Below are 27141 nucleotides of genomic sequence, written 5' to 3'. Positions count from 1 at the left end.
AACCAACATTTCTGGAAATATGCAACTGAACAAAGGAATAGAACAGCTTTGAAAGTTAAAGTGTTGAGTTTATTATAGACTTAAAAGGAAACGTAATTGGTAGGTAGAGATGCCCAGCTTCGTGCGTAATCTGCTTTTCCCATTCAACTCAGCATATGGAAATGCTCGTTTTACTTCGTGCTTGAGTTTAGAACTTTTTTTTTTAACGTCGTTGAAAATAAACCATTGCGTTGTCCATGCAGCCACCACACTAGACGCCTTTTAGGATGCAGGGCTAAGTCAAAGTCAGTCTCTCCAGACCAGTTTCTATTCTTCCTTTTATCTATCAATGAAAAAGGGGGAGAGGAGGGGGTTTCTCTTTGGCTGTCAGGGAGCTCAGGGCTCAAGGAAAAGCTCCACCTCGCTCATTAATTCACCTCAGGAGCCAGGGAGTATAGACTTCTCTTCTCCTTTCAGCTTTTTTTTTTAATCATACAACCCTAGAGTTGCACTACACAGCCTTTAATTAAGTCTGAGGGACCGAAGAGATCTAGTGCACACTCCTGTTAAAGATGAGGCGCCTGGACCGGAGACCCCCGGGGTCCCCAGGCACGCGAACACAGCCAGCTACTTTTCATTTAATAGTCCATTTATAATCCACGTTTTAACTTGTGAAGCTGCTCAAATACTTTCCGGAAATAGCCGTGACAGAAAACATAAATTACATCAGCAAGCCATAATAAAGGATTAAATAACAGAGGAAGGAAGGGACAGTCTCTAGCTTCCTGTGGCACAACAACCCACCGCGATCCACACTCGAGAACTGGCGGACTCTGCACGTCAGCCCCGGCTCCTTGTCATGTGACAGCACCTCTCCTCCTACTCCCTTCCCCTCCACCCCTCCCGCCTGGCCCGGCCCACCCGGCTCCTCTCAGCCGGGCGCTTAGGACTCTGATTGACTGCAGCGAGAACCAATGATAAGGCAAGAGTTGCCCTATCCACGAGAGGCCTCGGGAGGGGGCGGGTCCCTAGCAGGGGATTGGCTGGCGCCGGGCTCCCTCTGTCTCTTCCCCCCCCAGCTCCCCGTCAGCTTTCCTTTTCGGGCTTAGGTTCTGGGGGTTTGCGGGAAGCGCTACGTCTGAAGCCCTGGTGGGTTCGTGGGAGGCAGTAAGCCCGGTTCTCCAAGCCCCTTGCCGTTCTCTCGGGACTTACACCTGCTTCCCCGCCTCGCAGGGCCTGGGACGCGAGGAGAAGGAAGGCGGGGGACGTTGGGGGAGGGGAGGAAAGACCAGAAAGTCCAGTCCAGGGGAGGAGGGGTGGAGCACGTGGGAGAGAATTCCCGCGTAGGACAGGCGGGAGCGAGCACGTGGGGCCCACGTCGGGAGTGGTGGAGCAGGTAAGCAGGTGCGCCGCGGAGCTGAACTTTTTTTGTTGTGTCTTTCCTTCCCCACGCTGAGAGTTGCTTCCTGCAGGGAGAGGCTCCCCAGCCCTGGCCCCGCGCCCACGCGCGGCTGTCGGAAACCGGAACAGCCTCGACCCCGAGCGGTGACGGTCTGGAAGAGGACCTCGGCGGAGGCGGCGGGGCGGGGCGAGAGGGGGCGGGGTCTGAAAGGTCCTGATTAACGCTTTTACTTGGGAGATTTCGGGAACTGAACCAGAAAACTTACCCCAAAACAAACCAGGGCAAACAGACGGCTCAAGTTCCTGGAAGAAAAAAAAAAAAAGACCATGCGGGCCAAGTTCAAGTTCAAACCAAGTCCTGGTGAAGCTAGTCTGCTATTTTTCGACCTAGGCGGCAGGGCTCGCTTTGGACGAGCTTGACCGGGGCGCAGTTAGCTGCCCCAAGGTCATTTTGCTGACCCACGTCCTCACCCTTCATCTCTCCGATTTTATTTACCACATTCATAAGGAGCCCCCTTTTAAATGGACAGCAAAGGGATACTGCCTTGGACTGAGGAACGAAATAATGGACTTGATAGTCATTCTTTTATATCTAACAGTGCCAAGCACAGTAGCTTGCATATAACAAGACACCTAATAAATATTGGATGGATTACTTTTCCAAGTTCATTTCAGCAAATACCTTCATTTAAGAAAGCTCTTCCCCCAGCTGGAGCCATAAGATGGTCCCCAGTCAGTACAGATTTTTTAATTCTTGGATTTTTGCTGTATGAGGGTAGTAGAGTACATGGTACATAGGAAGTGTTTGTTGACTTGAATTAGAAGAATCCTGTTCAGATCACTTAATAACTGTGTTCTTTAGGGGCAGCTAAGTGACGCAGTGGATATAGTGCTGAGCCTGGATTCAGTTCAATTGCAGCCTCAAGACATTAGCTGTGTGATCTTGATCAAGTCACTTAACCACTGCCTTAGTTTTCTCAACTATAAACAAATGTAAAATAAGAGTTTTAATTGGACCTGTTTCACAGGACGGTTGTTATATTTGTAAAGCACCTAGCCCTTAACATTCAAGGTTCAATTACTTAACCTTTCTTAAGTGTAAAAGGGGGATTGTGTATGTAATACCTGCTTCTTATAGAGCTGTGGTATAGACTTAGGAATGGGCAGCTAAGAGGTGCAGTGGATAGAGCGCTAGGCCTGGAGACAAGAAGATTTATCCTCCTGAGTTCAAACCTGGCCTTAGATACTAGCTATGTGACCCTGAGCAAGTCACTTAACCTTGTTGGCCTCAGTTCCTCATCTGTAAGGTGAGCTGGAGAGTGAAATGGCAAGCTACTCTAGTATCTTTGCCAAGAATGACTAAACGACAGCAAACTTAGGAATGTAGACTTAGAAACTTGTCTTTAAAAAGAGTGTGGTATAGTGGGAAGAGCTGCCACTTAGTATTTGTGCAACCTTGGGCAAGTCACTTAAACTCTCTGGGCTTCAGTTTCCTTATCTTTAAATTGTGGGAGTTGACCTCAGTGACCTCTAATGTCCCTTTGAGCTTTAAATCCATGATCTCTTGTGAGAAGAACCTGAAGGAGGCCCCAAACGTGTTAGGTGGGCCCTATAGGAGAGCTTGGGGAGAATATGGAAAAGAATTACATGAAGTAAGCAAACCTAGATGTATTGTGATCTGCATCGATGAAGGAAGCAGCCACCTCAGCAAGATCACAAATCCGTTGAAATATTAGGATGCCCCCATCGTAGTGCCTTGTAAATTGCAGGCACGTAAAGGCCTGTTCTTACGTGAAGGACAATCCACTTGAAAAATAATAACATATATATTACATATAATATATATACCATATAATATAATATTTTTAAAATAATGATATAACAATCACAGCTACGCATTTATATAGTGCTTTAAGACTTTCAGAGTGCCTTACATATATGTTAATATACACATGTATTCAGGAACTGGTTGATTTGTGGGTTATCTTTATCTTTTGTATTTATTCCCACTCTGCTGCCTACCTTTTGTAATTTCACTCATCATTTCCTTTAACCAGCCTAAGGGTGAGGGTGGGAAAAGGTTTGGGAGTTATGGGTGGATTTCAGTTGTTCATGCTTTGCTTATCTCATTGTGGATAATTTGTTAATTATGTCATTTCCATTATAAGTGTTTCCAGTTCTCTAGATAATGTTGGAGCAGGTTAGAGATCAGGGATCCAGACATCTTATGGGGGTGAAGGAAGATGACAGTATGAGCATAAGGTGTGCCATGGACATGATGTCAGGTACTCACAGTGTCTGTTTCTTTCTTGGAACAGAAATGAAGAAGAGAAGCTCATACAGCAGGGAGAAATATGGGAGAAACAGTTACCGGCAGAACAGTGCGTGTCGCTGGAACAGAAGGCGAAGTTCTAATGAAAGGCAGGTATAATGGTGGGAGTCAGCTTTTGTCCCAGGTCTCTTTTCAGTCCTTAAGGATAGTGCTGGGCTCCTTATTTGCATTTGGAATGTGTTTTTTTTTTTCTTTAGGCTGTAGCTGTTGTCTACAAGAAGTTAGAAAAAAAGGTTACACTAGCTACTTTCAGAGAAGTTTTCTTGGTTAGAAGTATTTGTTATTTTACAGCCAGTAGTACAATCTTCTAGGAACCTAAATTCATCCATTCAACAATGGTCTGGGAAAGACTGTAAGATCTTTGCCCTTCAGGCAGAATTATCCTAAAGAAAGATGCATAAACATGTAATGCAAGAGTTGAATGGCATCACCAAACCCAGATACATTCACTTGTCTGTTTCCACTCATTCCACCCAGTTCTGTCGTAAAGAAAAATTGATTGCTACGGAAGGGGCTGTAACTGTGCTTGAAGTCACCACTTTGCTCAGATGTACAGATAGTCCTATGTCTTTTATGTCAATAAACGTGTGCATGTTGGTCATGAGGCAGGAAAGGCAGACTTCACAACACCTCCTTCTGAAAGATTCCCAGAGGGAACAATCAAATCAATTTAAGAACATTTCCACCCACCACACTCCTTTTCTTGGAAAGAGCAGATCCTTAATGTTAGAGTTGGTAACAATGTATGTTAAGTATCAGCCCCGCTAAAGTATTTCTCTCCAACAATAATAGGCATATCCACAGGCAGTTAATGTAATAATGTAGCCTCCCCAAATCAATCCCATGGTGAAATTTCAAAAGCATGCTAATGAGTAACACTTGTATAAAAAAATTGATCAGTATTTACATAATGGAGTAACCTGGGTGTCCTTGGGACAAAGACCTTTTCACACAGTATTTTCACTTGGCTTCATATGTAAGCCTAATAGACCATCAGACATCTTTTGGGGCTACAAAAGGCAAGGGTTAAAGTCACTAGAAAAGGGGATGTAAAACCTGTCTCTTCTGTTTCTCATCACAGAACAAGTTGGAAAAATACAGAACTAGATATTTTACCTGTAGTTGTCCAGATTGCCATTATTTAAAGGGAAAAAAGAGTCTTCATTTCCTTGGCTTCATTATTGCTAAGGGCAGGGACAAGTTTTTAGTGTACTTTATATTTATGATGTAATTAACCATAATTCTTCATTTTTTTTTTAATTTTTGGCTAGGCAATGGGGTTAAGTGACTTGCCCAGGGTCACACAGCTAGTAAGTGTTATGTATCTGAGGCTGGATTTGAACTCACGTCCTCTTGAATTCAGGGCCAGTGTTCTACCTACTGCGCCACCTAACTGTCCCAATTAACCACAATTCTTAAATAAGGCTTTTTGTTTTATCATCTTCTCATAAACTCATAGAATTTTAAAGCTGGAAGAAATTTGAAAGATCATCTAGTCCTACCACCCTTATTTTACAGATGAAGAGTCTGGGTCCCAGGGAGGGATGTGAATTGGCCTGCCACTAGGACTTTCAGTCCTCTGACTCATTCCATTGCTCTTTTCCCTATACCATGCTGCCTCCCTGCCTTCAGCTTGTAATTTAACAGAAATCAAGTGGATGGCTGTTAAAAGCAGCTTGGAACTTAGAAAACAATACATTTTCATTCTGGCTCTCTCCCTGAAGCAAACGGCTTCATTACTGAGCCTCAGTTTCCCCATCTATAAAAGAGAATAGCCAAGAAAAGCTTGGTAAAACTAGACCAAAGAAGACAAAGACCAGGATTTACCTGGTGTAGAATTGCTGCTTTTGTGACAAATAAGAACTGCTTTGACATTCTTAGTGGAATGGGTTTCTGTGACATTTTGGAGTAGTTTGCAACTGGAAAATTTCAAATGACTTCACAAAATGCATTGATGCTCAGAAAAATGAGAATTACTCTGAAAACAGGTATCTTTAAAAAAAAAAAAAGAAAGGTAAACAGAAATATTACCTGAATATTTTGAGTATGTGCTAGGAGAAAAGCCTGCAACTTCAGTTTTCCATAAGAAAATAGGCAAAATAACCAGACAAGTTGATATGAATGTTAGTTTAGTTGTATTTATTATCATAGGCAGAGAGGTATTGGGACACTAGTAAATTAAAGCCCTTTGAAGCAAGTAAGCATGACCTTCCAATTTACCATAGCTGCTTATACTTACAGATATGGAGCAGAGACATCTCATAGTCCTCAGAGTTCTGACAGCAATACTAGAGGTTTTTCATCAGCTTCCAGCTCAAATGAAAGCTCTTCAGTGCCAGGTAAGGCAGTTGCCAAGTGCCGATTATGACCTCTCTGTTGATTGCTTTCCTTCCTGCAAGAAATAATTCAAACAAAAATCCCAGCTAGTCAACTTGGGTTTTTTTTTTTCCTGTTCAGGCTACACTTTTTCTTCTTTAGCTGGAATTTTTAAGAGAGGATTGTACATGAACCCGTGATCCCTATCACTTTGGTTTTATAAACACATACTAAACTTAACAAGGTAGTATTAAAGTTGCCATTTGCATCCACTTTGAACTTGGGGGGCTGTTTGGGGTGTTTTAGGCTAGACATTGGGGTTAAGTAACTTGCCCAGGATCACAGAGCTACAAAGTGTTATGTGTCTGAAGCCAGATTTGAATTCAGGTCCTCCTGACTCCAGGGCCGGTGCTCTATCCACTGTGCCACCTAGCTGCCCCTGAACTTCATTTGGTTTTCTTCTGTATTTAATGCTTTATTGGTGTTTTATAGACTTTCAATAATGTTTTATAGATTTTCAATCTAGTGACCAGTGTGCAACTCTGTTTTCTTTCATCCTAAAAAAGATGGACTTAAGCAGGAGGGAGAAAAGATCTAATGGCATTATAAGCTGTTTGCTAAGTCAGTCAGTTTGTCTTGTTTAAAATTCAAATTTCATTTCATTTCACATGGTTAAAGAACTGCCAGGATTTTACTTTGATCCTGAAAAGAATCGTTATTTCCGTTTGCTTCCTGGACATAACAACTGCAACCCCCTCACAAGGGAGATCATCCAGTACAAGGAGAGGGAGAGCAGAAGACTGAAGCTTTTGGAGGAAGAGGATATGCAAAAAAAGGTGGGCATTAGCCAGGAGTACAAAATGAAATGTTTTATTCTCGTGATATTTTCCCATCATACACACACACACACACACACACACACACTGACATACGTGTTACCAGTTGCTGAAAAAATGACTTACCCATATGCCTTTTCACGTAACAATCTTCTTTCAGGATGGGATTACTCACTACTGGAGATGCTCTAGGGCTTACCTTCTTGAGTTGTGATAGAAGGGAAAGACTAGAAATTCCTCAGTTGCCTCTTTGTAAAGTTTAAGCTATAATCCTGTTATTTGACCTACAAAGTTCTGTTACGGAAGGAGCACTGAGTGGAGAGTGAGGAGACCAGAGTTCTCTTAGCCTTACCCCTAGGTAGCTGTATGATCCTTAGGCAAGGGATTTAATCTTTTTGGGGTCTTAGTTTCCTTGTGCATAAAATTAGGAGGTTGTGCTGAATGTTCTCTAAATCATGAGCCCTGATAACCTAAAAATGTATTGTAATGAGCTTTCTTAGCAAGGATGAAAATAGTCTTCCTTAAGAATTTATGACCAAGGGGCAGTTAGGTGGCATAGAGCACCAGCCCTGGAGTAAGGAGGACCTGAGTCCAAATCCAGCCTCACACACATAACACTTGCTAGCTGTGTGACTCTGGGCAAGTCACTTAATCCCAGTTGCGTCACACGCAAAAAAAAAAAAAGGAATTTATGACCAAACAAGAGATAGAGAACATTGTGAAATGCCAAATGGATAATTTTGATTATGTTAAATTGAAAAGTTTTTGCACAAACAAAGCTAATGAAACAAAGATTAGGAGGGAAGCAGACAACTGGGAAATAATTTTTACAACCAGTGTCTCTGATAAAGGCCTCATTTCTAAAATATATAGATAACTGAGTCAAATTTATAAGAATACAAGTCCTTCCCCAGTTGATAAATGGCTAAAGGATATGAATAGGCAGTTTTCAGAGGAAGAAATTAAAGCTGTCTATGAAAAAATAGAATCTAAAATGCCACATCACACTTACTAGATTGGCTAATGTGACAAAACAGCATAATGATAAATGTTGGAGAAGATGTGGGAAAATTGGAACACTAATGCATTGTTGGTGGAGTTGTGAACTAATCTAACCATTCTGGAGAATAATTTGGAACTATGCCCAAAGGACTATAGAATTGTGCATACCCTTTGACCCAGCAATAGCACTTCTAGGGTTGTATGCCAAAGAGATCATAAAAATGGGAAAAGGACCCGCATGTACAAAAATATTTATAGCAGCTCTTTTTGTGGTGGCAAGGAATTGGAAATTGAGAGGATACCCATCATTTGGGGAATGGCTACACAAATTTTGGGATATGAATGTAATGGAATACTATTGTGCTATGAGAAAGGATGAGTAGGTGGACTTCAGAAAAACCTGGAAAGACTTGTACGAACTGATGCTAAATGGAATGAGCAGAACCAAGAGAACATCGTACACAGTAACAGCCATGTTGTGCAATAGACTTAGCTCTTCTCAGCAATGCAAGGATCTAAAACCACTCCAAAAGACTCATATTGGAAAATGCTATCCACATCCAGAGAAGGAGCTATGGAGGCTGAATGCAGATGGAAACATACTATTTGCTCTCCTTTTGTTGTTTTGTTTTATTGCTTCATTCTTGTGGTTCCTCCCGTTAGTCCTAATTCTTCTATACATCACGACTGATGTGAAAATATGCTTAATATAAATGTATAAGTAGAGCCGATATCAGATTGCATGTCATCTTGGGGAAGGGAAAGGAGAAGGAGGGGGAGAAAATTTAAAACTCAAAAATTTGTGGACGTAAATGCTGAAAACTAAAAAATAATTAATTTTAAATTTTTAGAAGAAAATAGTCACCCTTCACCTTTATGCTAGATAAAATTTCATCAAATTCTCTCTCTCTCTCTTTTTTTTTTTCCCCTTAGAAAACAACCAGAATTGGATTGAATCCATTACCCTTGTTGAATAAGAGGCAGTTGGGTTTACTCTACTGTACCAATTATTGCCGGTAAGACATGCCTCTTTGGGTTGTTTCTTCTGTTTTCTTTAATGGCACAGAGGTTAGACCATGTTATCTCTGAAGTCCTTTCTGACTCTGATTTCTTCCATTACCTTTGTTTCAAAACAAACCTTTCCAGATGATAACTGTTTGAGGATCCTTCACAAGAGCCTTCACTTTGAGAGTTTAAGTCAGTCCAAGGGAGTTATTTCTTTTCTGGAGAGTGGAGATATCCTTGCATGAGGGGAATGGAAAAAGGAGAGAGTGCAAAGAAATTAAACATGGATGAAAATAAAAATCTTTTATTTTGGGAGGCCAGTCTATGAGTTACTGTTAAATAATTTATGTACTGATAAATCATTCATATTTTAGTGAAATTGGCAAGTCCTAGAACTTCATTACAATGAATTTTTTCTTCCCCTACTCTCCTGGTATTCTCCTTACCAGTTTGCAATATTAAAAATAAGCTTATCTTTCTAGAAGTGATACACTAAAAAGATATTCTAGAACTAGGATGTTATCAGCACCCATTTCAGCCTTTCTGCACGAGAGAGTGAGAAAGAGCATCGTTTGAGATGCTTTACAAGTGAGTCAGCCCCTCTACTTGTGATTCAGTGAAACAAATACAAAGTATCCCCAAAGTTTTAGTGCAGTTTTAAACTATTTAAGCTTTAAAACTTTGGGGATACACTTTCCTTACTAAATACCATTTTTGCACAAGGTACTCAAAGGTATGACCCAGTAACCTACCCTCCAAAAGCTTACGATCCGATACCTGGGGTGAGGATATGTACTCCAATCATGTCTTCCCTAATAGCACAGTTCTGAGTACACATTGGGAGGGCAGTGAACTATGAGAAAGTTGTGGAGGTGGCAGTCTCTTTCTGATGGAAGAGGTGAGAGATACTCTCATTAAGGTAGGCTGTTTGTTTTAATTACCTGTACCAGTTATATTGGAATTTTGTGCAAATAAAATTTTGTATAATAAGGCCCTTAACTTATTAACTCTGGGTGGTGATACAAGGAGAAAATTCTCAAACCCAAATTTTAGAGTTCTGTCCTTCATTATTAAAAAAAGCTTGTAATCCCGGAACCAATGAACAAGTGAAAAATAGCCAGCTTCGGTGTGGCAGAAAGAAAACTGAATTGAGAATTGAAAGACATTAGTCCAGGTCTTGCCCTAAGACTTTCTCCTGGGCCCTCTTCTCTTCTCTCCCCTCTTCACATTCCCTCTTGGTGACCTCATCACACACATGGGTTCAGTTAAAACGTCTGTGCAGCTGAGCGCCAGTTCTATATATCCAGCCCTGGTCTCCTGAGTTTCTAAGCCCTACGTCACCAGATGCCTAGAGGACATTTCAAACTGAATCTCGTTTAGTAGGTGTCTCAAACTCAACATGTCTAAAATAGAACTCATCTTTTCCCCCAAACTCACCTCTCCTCAACTTCCTGTTCCTGTCAGGGCACTGCTGTCCTTCTGATCCCAGGTTCTCCACTTAGTGTCATCTGTAACTACTCACTTGCACGCACCTCTCTACCCAACCCCACTCTCGTGTCTGATCAGTTGCCAGATCTCTACAACGTGTCTCACACATAAACAATCCTAGCTCAGGCCCCCATCACCTCTCAACCTGAACAATTCCACTAGCCTCCTGAGTGGTCTCCCTGCCTCAAGCCTCTCCTTACCTCAGTCCATCCTCCATGTGACTACCAAAGTCTTCCTAAATCAAAGGTCTGGCCATGTCATTTCCCTTCTCAGTAAATTCCAGTGCCTCTCTTTTGCTTCTCTATGTCATTTAAAGCCCTTCCTCCTACCCCTCATCCCAGCCTGCTTTCCGCAGTGTCTTACACATTACCCCCATCCAGCCAAACTGGCCTGTTCTTCACTCTGTTCTTTATTCACTCTGTCTCCCACCTGTTCCTTTTTGCATTCACCTTTCCTCATCCCCACAATGCACTCCCTTCTCCCCTCTGTCTCTTAAAGTTCTTAATTTCTTTTGGCAGATACTGTGTTTTAATGATCTTTCTGTTTTCTTTTGGTTTTTTTGCCACATATATTGTAACTGAAAGTTTGATTAGCAAGTTTAAAGTAAAGAAATCTGTGGCTGATGGTAAAACAAAATTCTTGATTTCTTTCAATGCTCAGATGAAATACAGCCTTCTACAGAAAGCCTTTACTGTTGTCTGCAGGGCATTGTATGTATTTGTATACACTTAGATACATGTGTGTGGTCTCCTCCAGCTAGGCTGTAAGCTCCAGCTGCTTGACTGTTTTTCTTTTGTCTTCATATCGCCAACACCTGACAGTGTTTATCTGACACATAGTAGGAGCTTAATAAATGCTTGATGTTTTTTTTAACCTTTATGACCTTCATCAAGTTGCTTCACAACACTAGATGTCAGTTTCTGAAATACCTTCTAGCGACAACATATTCCTAGATCCTATCTCTTGCTCCACCACCCCCCTTCACTTGCTGAATAACTGTTTGTCCATTAAAGCCCAGTTAAACCATTGTTTCCATTACACAATGGAAAGGCTATGCAGCCTTTCTGCATCTCCCCTGAACTACAGTAGCCTTCTGCTCAGACTCCATATAACTCTGCCTTATGACTTTCTCACTGCTACAAGCAGTTGTGTTTGTGTTTTATCCCTCTACTACTAACTATTCCATGAAAGGAGATTCAATTAAAAAGGTAAGAGAAGAGACCACTTAGGAAAAACAACTTTTCCTACTTCAGCTCCGTGATTCAGATCTCTCAATCTTCTGAACAATAAAGGACTCAGAAAAGTCCCCAAAGAAGTAGTAAAGGATAATTTTGGTGGTATAAATGTGCTTGCTTTAGCTTGAAAGCAGGTAGATATGTCTCTAGACATAAAGAAAATCACCCAATCCCAGAGATGAGAGTAGGAACTTTTTCTTTGAATGAGGAAGGGTGTCTTCAAGGTTTTGATTAAGGTATACAGAAAGCAGTACTGGAGTTAGGATTCAGAGCTCTTGGAGGTTTCTTCTTAACATCCAAATCCCTTTTAATATGTTCAATCTTTTCGACGATTTTGGAAAGTTAAACTTTATATCTCCCTGTGCCTAAGCCCAGTGCTGTATAAAAGGAAGTTGCCTAAATATCTGTGGAATGAAAATTATTAGAGCTGAGGTATTTAGAATCTTGCCTTTAAAGCCATTCTTAAAGAACAGTATGGAAAGGAACAAATAATAGAGATTTTTCTTATGCTCTACTTACTCTTTCTCACATCCTGAATTTTCTTCACCACTTAGTCATTACTACCCCCCTCCTGTTTGCCCCCTACAGATTAGTCCACGAGTTACGTGTAAACTGCATGCAGAGAAAGAAGGTGGAAATTCAGAGCCCTGATTCCTCTGTTTGGAACTGATCCCTTTAAACTCATAGTGGTGAGTTGGAGATGTTTAAGGATAAAGATTAGCTGTGCCAAGACACTCCACGGGTCAGCCTTTATTTGTTTCTCGTGAGTAGGTAGCGGGGATCTTCTGGGGTGGAGCTATTTGAACTAGACATAATATATTGGTTTTTAACTTTGGCTTCAAACTGTCACAGAAATGGGTGGCTTTTATTATAAATAATATAATAAAAATAATATCATTATTACTACTATGATTATTTTAAGCTCCTGCTGTATATAAAATGGCAGGTGCCGTCCTGGCAGGGTAGAATGTACTGTGAGCAGGAATCCACCCATCGCTTCTGCTCCGTCACTTTGCATTAGGGCCCCCACGTGTGTAAAGAGCAGCTCAGCATAATATATTCTTTTTCCTTTGAGGTGTTGTGTTCCTCAGTTGGATGGTGAATTTTATGCATGTTCCAAGCTAAAGGTGGCCAGATTTGGAGCTCGTGTGCATCAGGAGCCAAGAGAGTCCAGGGAATGTACCTGGCATGATCTGTGTACACAGAGGCATTCATCTTCTGAGGCATCCCTCCATTTCATTTGCCGTGTAGAAAGAACTCTTCTCCCTATGATTTGAGACCATTTCCTGTACTACCTCACCTCCACAACATATGTGTACTCCTAGAAAGAATAGAGCAGTCTTTGGGGCCTGGGTGGCTCTGGAGACTAGTAGAAGAACACCTGGGAGGGGAAGAAGGACTTGTTTAGAAGACCTGACTCATGAGTGTGACAGGCTACAGACACTTATGAAGTGGAGCTGTCCAACCCAAGTCCTCTCCTTCCTTTTTATTAAAGGGTAGCTGTGAGAAGAAGAAAAAGACAGCAGCAGAAAGGAGAGGCTTGGATGATTAAGGAGAGAGAACTCTTCTAGTGGGAGGGATAGACTGGAGTACAGAATAACCCAATGGGGTCAATGCCTGTTCCCTCACAGGTACTTAACACAGTGGAGGATTTTATAACTTTGTCGGAGGTGATACCTCTAGGGAGACTGGTGTCAGGACTAAAGCTTTTAAAAGACTGTGTAGTCATGTCGTTATTTTTCTGGGGGGGTAAAAGACATGAATTATTCTCAGTCTTGCTTGGTCCTGCTACACTAGGATCTAAGCTAAAAATCCAGGGTCCCCCATTCTGATATTCTTCAATTAAACCAGGTCAAGTATGGTATAGAAAAGTCATCTCTGCTGCTTGCCATGTGTGTTAGGCAGACTTTAACCGCCTTGAGCAAGTGCCTCACATTACACAAACCTGCTTGGCAGAGTTCTGAGTTGAAGGGTTCTTCGGTGACTTTTCATCAGAAATGCTAGTAATTCTGTAGATCTTACCTTCCTTTAAACTCAGTGATAAAGAAGAAGTTTAGACATAGCTGTTTGTCAGCAGAGGTCCCATTTTTCAGTTGAGATCAGATCCCAACCACTAGTAATCCTTCCTGAGGCACACTTTTTACAGAAATTGAAGCAGCCACACTATTGCCTCTAGACCCAGTTCTGATTCAAGTACTGAACTCAGTTTCCCTGGTAGCATTACCTCCAATACATGTCCCCTTTGTGTAGTGTCCTTCCTGTCCATTCTAAGCGGTGAATTGCTAGATCAGGCAGTTGTCAGCATTGCCCCAAAGATAGCTGCATTTGGGGGTGGTGAGGGGAGGGTCCAAACGATTTCTGCTCTTAGAGTTAGCTGACAGTATCTTGCTAGAAAAATTAAAGGGGCAGTGGACCAGAGAAAAATTAGCTGTTGCTCAGTCATGACCCTCACAGCTGACCCTGACTCATACTTTGAAGTGGCATGTGGTTTACTTTGGCAGGCTGACACTGCCCGAGAGAGAGTATTCACAGTCAATGATGTGGAGCATGGAGGCTGCAAGTATGGCATCATCAGCCTTAGTGGTTTAGGAACCAAGGCTCTCACTGTGGAAATGTATGACAACCTCTACTTTACCAACCGCAAGGTAGGTCATTGACTGCTACCAGCTGTATGACCTTTCCTTTCCCATTTCTCCCTCTAGTAATTCCATATCCCAGTTTGGATCTAAATAAGTGGTTCCTGGCACTTGGAGGGGCCAAAGAGAAGTTGGGGTGTAAAGATGGTGGAAGAGAATAAGGGAAGGTACAGGACTCCTTGGTCTCTTTTTTGTTCCAAGGGACTCTGAGATCCTGAGTAACTGCATTGTGGAGAAGCAACCTCAGCAGCTGGTGATTTAGGGAGAGAAAATGACTGTTTTCTCAGGTGGATGCAAGGCAGTCTTTCCCAGACTAGGTTTAAGAGCCGCAGAGGATAAGGTGTGAGGGGAAGAGGGAGAGGAAGAGGAGTGTTATTCAAGGATCTCTCCTAGTTGTAGAGCTGGGAGGATGGAGGAAGAGATGAGCCATTTGCAGTAGAATAATGAGCCTTCTCTTTTCATGGTTTTTCTGTAAAACTAAAACAGAAAGCTGAGCTTTAAACCTTCCAGCTATGGCTTCCTGAGTGCTATCAATAAACTGTTGTGATAGTACACATGTTCCCCTCCCCCCACCCCCCTTTTTGGTAGTATATAGAATAAATTAAGTTTGGGAATTATTTGAAATAAAATGTGTTATCTCCCTGTAGTTTACCTGTCCTGAGAAATTTTGTTGCTCTTTTTCTTTCTTTCTTTCACTTGTTATTCTAGTGAAATAACATACAGCAATACGGTGCTCAGGTTATGTTCAAAGCATCTGATGGTGATTTTTTTCCCCGTTCAAAACTAAAGAATTATATATAGCTTGAAAGCCCTGATCTTTTCCCTCTTTGAAATGTTAAGGGAAAAGTATCATAGGGAGATAGCCTGCTTTGCTGATATTTACTGGGGAGAGGACACAAATGATTTTACTCTCTAGACCTGTTGGCTCCCATGTGAAAGCAAAAGGTGGAATCAGTGACCTTACTCACAAATAACTATTGGGATTACTATATTCTATTGTTTCAACAAACATAAAAGCTGCATAGAGCTTGAGAACTCCTTTCTGCCTGGTAGTTAAAGTCACTGGGGCCTTTCCCGTGTTATAAAGCCGCATGGAATTTAACCAGCGAAGAGGAAGAAGACAACCAACATATGTCCCTGTTTCTGCGACTTTAGGAAACATGCCCTTACCACAAGTTACCAAGCAGTAGTCATAACTGATTCTTCATTCTTGCTGTGTGCTTCCTTACCAGGTAAATTCGGTATGCTGGGCCTCACTGACTCATCCAGATTCCCATGTTTTGTATCCTTCAACAAGTGAAGGAGTTTGGGTGGCAGGCTGCCCTTTGTCGCAAACACACAGCATCTGTGAGGGTGTTGGTGCCTAAATAAGAGGCTGACTGGAGGAGCTTAAGCCACTGCTCAGATATCGCATCTCTTCGGAGAGAAGGGTACATCTAAATAGAACTCAGAGCAAGAGAATTCTCGTGGGGTATAAGAAGGAGCAAGCAAGCTAGGCGCTATTTCCGAGGAAGATTTTGTGCCCTGAGAAATGAGTATAAATATCCAAGAAGGCTTGTATTTGTTTAGAATTAAAAAGAAAGCTGATAAAAGCATCAAAGCCTCTGCAAAAAGAAGCAGGTAATTAACATTGAAAATGGCAAAGAGAGCTAATCTTCACATGGAGGATTTATTTTTCATAGAGAGATGCCTTATCACACTCATTCTTCGTGATCTTCCCTTCCATAGCTTTTACACCTTCCATTTCCTTTGCCCCTGCCCCCGGGAGTTTCAGCAAAAGAGAAGGTTCAAGGCAGCTGCCCTCCCCGCAGGGTTAGGGGAACCAAGGAGAAAAGTGAACGATAACAACAGGGGTCAGAATTAGGAACAGCAGCATATCGCAGATTAAGGCTTGATATAAAGAAAAAAAACTTAACCAACAGAGCTGTCTCCCAGTTGATTTCCTTGGGAGATCATTGTTTCCTCCTCACTTGATGTCTGTGTGACTACTTGGATATCTACTTGTGGATGTTGGGAAGGAAAGTATTGTCATGGTCCAGCACCGGTTGGACTGAGGTAGCTGGTAGGTTGCGAAGTGGATAGAGTCAAGGGCCTGGAGTCAAGAAGACCTGAATTCAAATGTGACCTCAGATACTTAACTAATTGTGTGATCCTGAGCAAGTCACTTAACCCTGTTTGCCTCAGTTCCTCATGTGTAAAATGAGCTGTAGAAGGAAATGGCCAACCACTCCAGTAACTTTGCCAAGAAAACCCTAAATGGGGTCACAGAGTCAGAGACAACTGAAACAGATGAACAACAGCTGGGAAGTTAAACTCACATTCTCTGCTGTTGTGATACCTGGCATAGTGGCTTGTGGAGTAGGAAAAAGACTATTCGCTATAATGAACACCTGACTTAATTTCCATTACTTTTGTGTGATCAACCAAGTGATAACCTTCCTGTTTATACCATGGAGCAACATTGTTTTGAAGGGACTCTCCTTCTGTGTGTTTCCCTTCCTACGTGGAGGTAGCAGTGGGAACCTTTGCAGAGGATGTAACAAAGTGCTTAGAACCTTTTTTTTTTAATGCTGCTTTCTGGAACAGGACTAGCACATGTTGTAGATTATATTCAGTAGTTATATTTCACAGGACAAAGTTTGATCTGTGATATATCCAGTCACATAATGAGTCAGGTCTGTTATTCCCTGTATATATAAGTGTTGCTAAAATGTTGTATGAATATGCTTTTATAAATCAGCTCCTGCCTTAGATTTACTTTAGATTAGAATTCAGAGAAATCCAATTATAATTCCTCTTTGTAAACAAAAAAATTCCCAATGGTTTTTTTTGTGCAAATTCTGTTTTATGTAGAGAGGCTTTCTTTAAAGCAAGACCCACCTTTTTATATAAGTATGCTCTTCTATTGTGAAATTTACCCATTTTTGTAAAAAAAATATTTATGTAGAAGGGAAGATCTTTGCAGAGCAAAAAGGAAAAAAAAACAAACCGAGCTTCTCAGCTTCATTTAAGATGCTTTCTTTCTTATGAAAATGACATATGATCCGTATTAGGCTTTAATAGAATCAAAAATACTGATGCTGATGTTCCTTCCCATCCTCTACCTTCTGATCCGATGGCTAGTCTCCCAGTATCCTCTGGTGGTCGTTTTAGGTACACCTTCTGTTTCAGCAGAAGGCCATGTGAAGTCATCTCCTTTGTCTACAGAAATGATACTTCGGATATATCATCCATGTGTGCCCTTTAAGTTCTTGTGCAAATAGCACTGGTAGTTTTGTACTTCAAAGTCTGATCTTGAACCCCCACTACCACCTTTGGCACACGTTTTGCAGTTACTGTGCTGAGCTATATAGAGGAGATTAAGCCCACACCCCTTAGCCTCATGAAAATCATGCTCTTACCAAACTATGTGTTCTAAAAGCCCAGCTACAGGAAACAGAGGACAGGTAAAGGTTTTCTTCCAACTTCTTGCACTCTAAACACTAGGACAAGATTTATATATAACTTACATGACCAGCTAGCTACAGGATATTCAGCTGCTTATTAATATTTATCTTTGTCTCTGAAATAAGTACCTAATGGGTTTTGATCTCACAATGCTTATCATGTAAGGCAGTGTGGCATACATATCACATCTCTAGGTATGCCTGGCTATTGCTAAGTTTAGTATTCATTATTTGGCAAGATCTTGCCTTAAAAAAAATTTTTGTTGATAACATTGTTTGCTACCCTTAAAGCATATGAAGTAAAGTTAAAAAAGTTAAAAAAAAAAGAGGCATTTACCAGGTCATACTTACCATCACCCAAGAGAAATACCCAGTTATTTAGGTGAAGCTTTCTCAGTCCGTCACACTCGGTGGCATTGATTTAATTATTCAGACTTATATCTTCCTAAAGCCCAAAAGAAATCAAGATAGCGTTACTGGCCTGTGTGAAACACTCACTTTCCTGGTATCCTTGGGTCTTCCTACCCATCTGTTGGCTGGTGAGTTTAGGGATAGTTGGCTGATGGTGAACAGCCACAGTTTCAGAGGACGTGTGATAAAAAGCCTTCCTTTCTCCTGGTAGAGGTGATGGATTCAGCGCACATTGAGGCACAGGTCTGTTTTGGACATGACCAATGTGGGAATTTGTTTTGCTTGACTATATGTGTTTGCAGTGGGGATTTTCTTTTTCTTTCTCTGTAAGGGATCAAAGAGAGGTGAGTGGGAGAGAAGGCAAGTCTTCATTTAGAAAAAAAAAATTTAAACAGAGGTGGCTACAAACAGTTGCTTTTGTCTGTTCGATCGCATCCGACTCTGTGACCCCATTTGGTGTTTGTTTTTTTAGCAGAGATGCTTCAGTGGTTTGCAGTTTCCTTCTCCAGCTCATTATACGTATGAAGAAACTGAGGCCAACAGGGTGAATGAGTTGCCTATAGTCACTTAGCTAGTAAGCATCTGAGGTTCCGGACCTGGCGTTCTATACGCTGTGCCACCTAGCTGCCCTATTAAGCAGGAAAAGGGAGAAACGTGTTCTTGGTCAGTCAGCTCTAGGTGGCTGTGTGAAAAGTTTATAGGTCCAGAGGCTTCATGGTTCTGTGGAGAAGAATACATTCATCCCCACTCTTTCCCAAAAGAGATTCCTTTCTTCCTCCTGTTATCCTTAATGTCATTCTTCAGGCTGTGTCTCATGGGCATTGCAGAGACTCCAGGCTGTGCCAGTTTACTTCCTGCCTCCTTGTTCAGCAACACCAGGCCAGGTACAGTGCTCATTTGATTTTGAGTGGGTTCGTATTTTAGCAGGGCTAGAACAACAGTGGATGAAGTAGAGAGTCATAGGATTAGAGCTCATCTGGTCCAGCCCTCATTTTACAGATGAGCAAGCTGAGGCCCAGAGATGAAGGGACTTGCCCAAGCTCACACAGATAGGGAGCAGATTGACACCCAAGTCCTTTGGCTCCAGATCCACTGTTTTCCATTGTATCATATTGCCTCACAGGAAACCTAGATTCTAATCCTAAGTGTGCAGTCCAGTTAGAACCATGCCTTTGACGTCTCTCAGCCTTCATTTCCATCTATCTTACACATAGCAGGTATTCAGTAAACATTTGTGGAATTGAATTGCTCTTCTTCCTCTGTAAAATTAAAATGTTGGACCAGTTAATCTTTGAGGTCCTTTCTTCTACTTTAAAAAATACTGAGGTTTGGGCTCTGATTTATCCTTTGATCAGTAGTCCTGTTCACACTTCTGTGTTTCATAGAAGCTAAGACCAACAAAGTGTCTCGACTTTTTCCTTGAGATGTACCCAAGGTTTAGGTCTAGCAAAGGTTTAACAACAAAACCCCAAGGCCAAAAGTAAGCTTAGCTTACTGCTGAGAATCAAACACAGGCTGTCCAACCCCCTAGAGACAAAGCTGATAGTGTTATGGTTGTTTCCAGATACATTAATCCTAAAGTGGGGATTGCCTAAGCTGGTCTCAAAATGAGTCCTAGTTGGACCTAAATTCTCTCCTCCTGATTTTATTAGTGGGAGCATCAGACTCTTCCAAGCAAAGGTGGTCTGTACAAGAAAAAACATAAGTATAGGCTGGCTTTTTGAAAGCATTTAATCCTGAAAGCACTCCTGCCTCCTTCTAGGAAGTTATTAGGGCTAGCAAGGTAGCACAATGGATAGAGCACCAGGCCTAGAGTCAGGAAGACCTGAATTCAAATGTGGCCTCAGACACTAGCTGTTATGATCCTGGGCAAGTCACTTAACCTCTCTTTGCTTCAGTTTCCTCATCTGTAAAATGGAGATAATAGCACCTATCTCCCAGGGTTCCAAGGATAAATGAGATATCTATAAAGCACTGCGCATAGGGCCTGGCACATACTAGTGCTTTATAAATGTTAACTGGGTTATTGTTTTATTTGTTTTTCCAAACATCTTGTGAATCAGAGCTAAGGAAACTGGGGATAAACCTTCCAACTCCCCTTCTAAAACTGTGCGTTCAGAAAAATTGGCATGGACTCCACCCATATGTGAATATATTTGCAGGTTTCCTAAGACCTAGATGCAGAAAGGTTCTATTCCTAGCCACAAGAAAACCTGGCACAGCATAATTTATGGATAGTAGTTGCTAATCTCTGAAGTTTCCTGGATATGTGGGAAATGTGACAACATGATATAGGTACTGCAGTGGAAATAACAGAATTCTACTAACATGTTATTTTATGTCTGCCTACCTAAAAAGATTCTCACAAATTATCTTCCTTTTTTTTTTTTTAAACTTTTTAAGTGTAGCAGGAGACCAGCCTGGTATGCTTTGCAGTTTTAAGATCTCCACTGCCTGGTCTTGTGCATGGTGCCTGAATGCTCAGGCTAATAATTGCTTCAGTACAGGTGAGCTGTGACCTGCTCCTTAAAACCTACAATAAGGGAATGATTTAGTAGAAGGCTGAATCTCTCCCTATCTTCACCTTTCACCAGCCTGAACTGGTGGAAGGGTCCCAAAGATCACTTGTGTGTATGTTCCCTTAGGCTTGTCAAGAAGAGTCCTTGTAACCAATGCAGTGACTGGTCATCGGCAGACATTTGGGACCAACAGTGATGTACTGGCACAACAGTTTGCCATCCAGGTTGGTTGAGGCTAAAAAAGTGATTTAATCAAGTGCAGATTGAAGCATCTTTTTTCTTCTCTTTTTTTTTTTTTTTTGGATTATTCATATTTGTAATGGGCTTTTTTTTCTTTCCTTCTCAGTGGGTAGGGGAGAGAGGGATGAGAGAATTGAGAACTGTAAATTAAAGAAAGAAAAGGTCTAATCAGGAGTTCAGGTGGTAGTTAACTAAAACTCAGGAAAAGATGATCGTGGTCACCTGTGTATCCTCTACCATCACTCCCCATTTTATAGGGAATTTTAAAATAACTCAAGTATTAGCAGATTAACTTTGCAGAAGATGTGCAAACTTAATCAAATCTGGCTTACTGGTGGTATAACATCACTTAGTTAAGTGTGGCTTTCAGTGAATTCTTGTTTGTGGCTAAACTGAATAGGTACATCGATTATATAGCAGCACAAATAATTGGAAAAACTTGTAAATGAATAACATTAATAAACTACTTAAGCTTGTATATTTTTAAATGTAGAAGTCATCATTCATGGTTTTGACTATTTCTGACCTCTGTCTATAAGAAAATGATGTAATTAACTATATAGTGAAAATAACTTGTGAGATTCATCTACAATGTTTTGAGAGCAATAAGGAAAGTATCTTAACAGCTCTTCCTCATCTCCCAGTTAGGTTCCTGTGGTATAATGGAACCATTATCCTCTCTAATACTGCATATCCATTGCCCCATCCTCAAGTGTTCCTCCTTCTCCCCACCCCCAAACTTGTACGTAACGATATGAAAGACTAAAGGACCTATTGGCGACAGCAGTGTTGAAGTTGGTAATGGCATACTGTTCTCAAGTGAGACCAAAGGGAATGGGCTATGTAGGGCCATGTCTGGTTGGAGAGACAAACACACACATCCCTTTCACCCTGAATTTGTGAATATCAAAGCATGGGAATTGGATGGTGGTTGTGGTTCATTTACTAGCAGGTAATAGATGTTAATGTAATGACTCAGCATAGACGTTCCTTCCCTCTGTATGTAGGCCCCTGTACTGTTCAATGGCTGCCGCTCTGGTGAGATCTTCGCTATCGATTTGCGTCACCGAAGTCGTAAAGGCCATGGCTGGAAAGCTGCCCGCTTATTCCATGACTCAGCTGTGACATCTGTTCGGGTCCTACAAGATGAGCAGCACCTGATGGCAGCAGATATGTCTGGGAAGGTACAAAAGCAAAGCTGGCTTTTCTCAAGCTTCTGCTGGATGATTGAGATCCTGAGGGACCCAGGTAGAAGGGCTTTACTAGCAGTGCCATGCTTCAAAGAAAACAATTGATAATACCTGACATTTATATAGTACTTTAAAGTTTGCAGAGCACTTTCTTACAGTATTGTAGATATTATTATCCCCATTTTACAGATGAGGAAAATGAAGCCAAAGTTCAGTGATTTCCCTAGGGTCACACAGTTAATGTGTCTAAGGCCCAGTCTGGACCCTAGTCAGACCCCAGGCACAGGGGGTAACCACTTAGAAAAAGGAGACTACCTTATTTCCATCTTTGGACTTGGGACAGATTGCTTGTAAAGGAAAAAGAGATCCATTAGAAAGCTATCATGTGGGGGCAGCTAGGTGGCACAGTGGATAGAGCACTGGCCCTGAAGTCAGGAGGACCTGAGTTCAGATCCAGACTCAGACCAAACATTTGACACTAGCTGTGTGACCCTGGGCAAGTCACTTAACCCCAACTGCCTTAAAAAAAAAAAGTACAAGACTGACCATTTCATTCATCTACTCAATAAATTTTTTCAAGAAAGCTATCATGTGGTGGGTTTTTAGGAAGCAGAAGAAATCTAGTCAGCTGAGCTTTAGGGGCCTTGCTTTGGTGCTCTGCCCCAGGCAGAGATGAGCATGGCTATGCTTCCTAGAGTTTAAAGAGAGAGAGATGGGAGGAAGAGGAGCCTGGGGACTGGAGAATGGGAATCGGTAGGCCCGGGTACTCTGGCGCTGCCTGTGCCTTGCTCAATATGAATGTGGCTTTTTGTTTTACTCTTAAGGTAAGCTTGTAGTCTGATATTCCTCGTAAAGTAGGTGCTTCCTTTTGACTTTCTCCTTATGACCTTAACTCACAGATCAAGCTGTGGGACCTGAGAGCAAATAAGTGTGTGAAACAATATGAGGGTCACAATAATGAATATGCCTACCTGCCCCTGCATGTACATGAGGAAGAAGGACTTGTGATAGCAGGTATGTGGGAAAGACACATTTCTATACAGGGAGTCAACTGAAAACAGACCAGCCCCTCCCCAGCCACAAGTTATCCCGGAATATCATGTAGGATTTATTATGTGAGATTCCGTTCTATTGGATCATTTTTTTCATGTAGTCTCCACTGATTAGCTGGAGACAACACGTCAGTGATAAAGAGCCAAGGACCGTCGCTTGGGTACATAAGCTTGACCAGAACAAACTGGAGGAAAAGTCATGATGGACTTATATAAGGCACATTTTCAGTAATGAAGAGAAAGATGAAAAATAGTGAGGAGGAATTTGTGCAAACCTTCTTAGACAAAATAGATAGCAACATGAGATGGGTAGAACAAGACGAAACGTGACAGCCTTGGATTTGGGGTCTGCCTGACTCAAGGCTGTCACCCATGGTATACTTTACTGTGGGATTCACCACCACCACACTCCAACCCCCCAAAAAATGCTACTTGCTCCCTACAGCTACCAAAAGACATTTTGAAAAGTTTAATAACTTACTGTACCCTGGACCCTTGCTGCTAACATAATCTTTATGAGTCCATATTCTAAAGCAAGTTCTTTCTGATAAGTAAATCCTAATGGACAGGGTTTCAAGATGGTATGTATATAAAAACCAGATTTGAGGCTCTTGTAATACAGTAAGCTACCACTGTGCTTATCTTCCAAAAGTATTTCCTCTTAAGACTTCCAAATGGTGTGCACATTGCAGGATGTCCAGTTTTTGTATACTTGCCTAATAAATAACACAACATTCTTCAAGAACTGTGAGCCCTGGAGACATAAACTGAGCCTTTGTATGAAATGAGGCTTTAGGGAGAATTAGCTTGTTTGCAATTAGAAATACATATGCAGTAGTGGAAAAAGTCTTCAAAATTTTCCATTTTGTTTATTTTCCTAAGTCCAAGGAATGAAACTGACCCACCCTTCAAATTTTGAGGAAGAATTGTAAAAGCAGATAAAGAAGGGAAGACCAGGGGGTTGCTGGTTATAAACTCCTCTCCACCTATACCCTGATTGGATTGTCCCCTAGTGTACTTCTATACCCCTTCTCTCACCTAAGATACCAGATCCTTGGCCCAGCAGAAAGAGAGCAAGTCTAGGCGACTCAGAAAAGTCTAGTGGTCTGCATTAGTTTGCCAAGCTTCTTAAAGTCTCCTGAGCTACAGAGTTATCAGAGACATATATATTATCACTTTGGGTACCTTACAATATACTTATATTAGAACATTGTTTAGAAAGCATAATATTTTTGTGTTTTCTACACTCTTTCACATGTATATGCTAGTGCTAGAGAATCTTGAAGAAGTTGAAGTACACCTGCTCAGCATCCCATCATTAACCAATCCTTTTTTCCCTTTTCAGTGGGGCAGGACTGCTATACACGGATATGGAGCCTTTGTGATACCCATCTGCTCAGAACCATCCCTTCCCCATACCCATCCTCTAAGGAAGACATCCCCAGTGTGGTTTTCTCTTCCCATCTTGGGGGCCCCCATGGAGTGCCAGGATTGCTCTTGGCTGTTCGACAGGATCTCTACTGTTTTTCCTATAATTGAGTTTGCACTGGACCAGAGAAAGAAACATAGTAGATCCTAGCCTAATGGAATGGAGATCTAACCAAGTAGATTAAACAGAAACTCATTAGTAGGTCTGATGATACTGATATTGTTGCCATTCTTGCTAGGATATTTTCAATGGGTGCTTTAAATTTATTCTTTTCTTCTTAGCTTCTTGGGTTTAGGTTATAAGTCTTGCATTATGTGGGAAAGCTACGGATGTGTTGTCTAATTCGTGGGCTCAAGGAGTGTGCAAATCCTTTTCATAAAAGGTGCTCGTTTCCCTTCCCTTGGAAGATTTCATTCTGTTTTAAAAAGTAAACAAGACTTTCCAAGCACTGAAAGGATTGATTGAAGGTTTTTCCTTCTTATTGATCAGAAACCTTTCCTTGAACCTAATGAACGAGTTAGAAGTTAATCTGTGTCTGGGTCCCAAGGTATGTGCACATGCCTTATCACGACAACCACAATGATATTTCTACAGACATTTTAAGTAAACAAGACTTGAAGAGAGTCAAAGATAGTCCTCTTATAGTCTCTAAAGAATACGATGTGGCATTATGGGATAGGTAACAGTTTAGACTTCTTGATTACACATTATATAAGTGTCTGAGATATTTGTTCCGCTATCTTTCATGAGCTTTGGAAAGGAAAAAAATTTTTTTTAATTATGACTGGCTTTAAAGTTTCCTTCTTTTGTTAACTGAGCAATAAATATAGCAACATACAACTATTTACAGTGCTTAAAATAAATGGGAAGTATTTTTAAGCCAGCAAGTTTCATAAATTCTTTTGCTACTGAAAAATAAAAATATATCTTTGCCGTTATGTGACATGATGCCTTTCGTTGCTTTGGACACTTTAACAGACTAGACTGGCATCAAGGTTGTTAAAATATTGGGTGCTGACATCACTAAAATTTAATGGACATATTCCCAATGGAAGACAGATTTGATACAGAGGACTGTGCAACACAATTGCTCCATATGGCGATTACTCTGTTAGCCAGTAACAAATTCCTAGTTCAGAGAGGAACTGCAAATTGGGTTTAATGGTGTCTGTAGGGTGGGAAGCCACCATTTTTACTTGGCTGAATCCAGGTGAATGAGCTTACTCTGACCTTTCTCCTTGCCTGCCCACCCCCTTCCCTAACAAACTCTTTCACTCCAACATTCCACTTTACCACTGGCCTCCTGCCCAAAACAATCTCAAAGTTCACTCACAAGTGTCTATCGAACCACCCTCTAATCGAAGATCTAAGTTTGACCATATTCTCATATGTAAGGTCCTGTAACAGTTTTTAAAGCTGAACATTTAGCCCAACTGGTAATGTGTGAAGAAACAGGCTGACAAAGGTCACGGTGGCTTGCCTGTGGTTTCCAGGGGTGAGGGACCTGTGGCCTGGAGGTCACATGTGGCCCTCTAGGTCCTGAAGTGCAACCTTTTGAATTCAAACCCTATGAATCCAAAATCCTATATATTACAGGGATTTGTTCTGTAAAACTTGGACTCGGTCAAAAGGCTGCCCTTGACCTAGAGGGCCACACGTGGGCTTGAGGCCACAGGTTCACCACCCCTGCCACAGTGGGAAGGAGCACTCAAGTTCTCTCTACCTGCCAGTTTAAGTTGGGGGATAACTTTGCTGCTAAAATATTCAGGGTTGAGGAAACTCCCCAGTGCCTTTTGGTCACAGGGACTGGCATAAAATGAGGCAGAAGGAGGAGAGGCGAAGGTGGTGTGCTGTGTAGGAGGAACCGGTGGAGATCAGAAAGGAAATCTCATGCCGCAGAGGCAGCTGTTTAGAGACCTTTTTTCCCTACCCCTCAATAGTGTACTAAAAAAAAAAATGCATCTAATCACTCCGTCTGCTTGTTTCCTGGCCAAGCTGAGGACTCCTGCATCCTGATTTGACATCTGCACAACTTAGCCCAGTTTTGACTGGGCCCATGTTCTTTGACAAGCCCAGGAAGAAATGCAAAGAGTCACTCCATAGCAAACTCATCTCATTCCCTCTCTATCCTCAGAAACAGATTTGGAAGTGAGAGGGAAGCACTGTTCACAGGACTGAGCATTGCTGCCTGTAAACCCTTTGGACCTTGCTTGAACAGAGGGAGGCCAACTGTGTGCCCTCTGTTCTGGCCCACATCTTAGGGTTTCACATGTGTTAACGTACCACATGTGCTGGTTCCCTCCTGCTGGTCCACCTCTGACCCTGTTGTATAGCCAGCATACCAGGGGCTAGATGGAATCTCTCGGGATGGGGCTGCTGTGATTGGGTATAGAACAGATGCCGTCTCCTGCGGACAGCCCCTCCTTTGTTCCTCTGCCTCAGTGGAAAAGCCTGCAGATACACTGCCAGCCAGCAGAGGTGTCGTCCTAACTTCCGACATGAGCCGAAGAAGTAGTTGATAATCTTATCCTTGAAGGAAAACCCCAGCCTTCTACTTAAAGACATGGAAAGAGGAGCAAGTGGTAGCTGTGATTACTGCTCCCATTCTGGTTCTGTGATGACCT

At 41.8% G+C, this 27141-nt stretch overlaps 1 protein-coding gene across 1 annotated transcript; it reads left to right on the top strand.

Annotated features, from left to right (window-relative positions):
- The first annotated feature begins 1053 nt into the window (after positions 1-1053).
- Positions 1054-25455, top strand: DCAF4 (DDB1 and CUL4 associated factor 4). Its single transcript, XM_020986369.2, is given in 15 exon segments — positions 1054-1375; positions 3699-3801; positions 5954-6051; positions 6707-6864; positions 8800-8882; positions 12183-12254; positions 12256-12283; positions 14096-14239; positions 15463-15512; positions 18892-18971; positions 20496-20594; positions 20733-20830; positions 21854-22030; positions 22936-23050; positions 24434-25455. Coding segments are annotated over 14 exon segments (1497 nt in total). The 5' UTR covers positions 1054-1375; positions 3699-3700; the 3' UTR covers positions 24628-25455.
- The last annotated feature ends 1686 nt before the right edge of the window (positions 25456-27141 follow it).

Source organism: Phascolarctos cinereus, unplaced genomic scaffold (assembly GCF_003287225.1).
Source record: "Phascolarctos cinereus isolate Bilbo 61053 unplaced genomic scaffold, phaCin_HiC Scaffold_3;HRSCAF=262, whole genome shotgun sequence".
Lineage (NCBI taxonomy): Eukaryota > Metazoa > Chordata > Mammalia > Diprotodontia > Phascolarctidae > Phascolarctos > Phascolarctos cinereus.
Note: the sequence above shows the minus strand (reverse complement) of the source record. Positions and strands in the feature narration are given on the sequence as shown.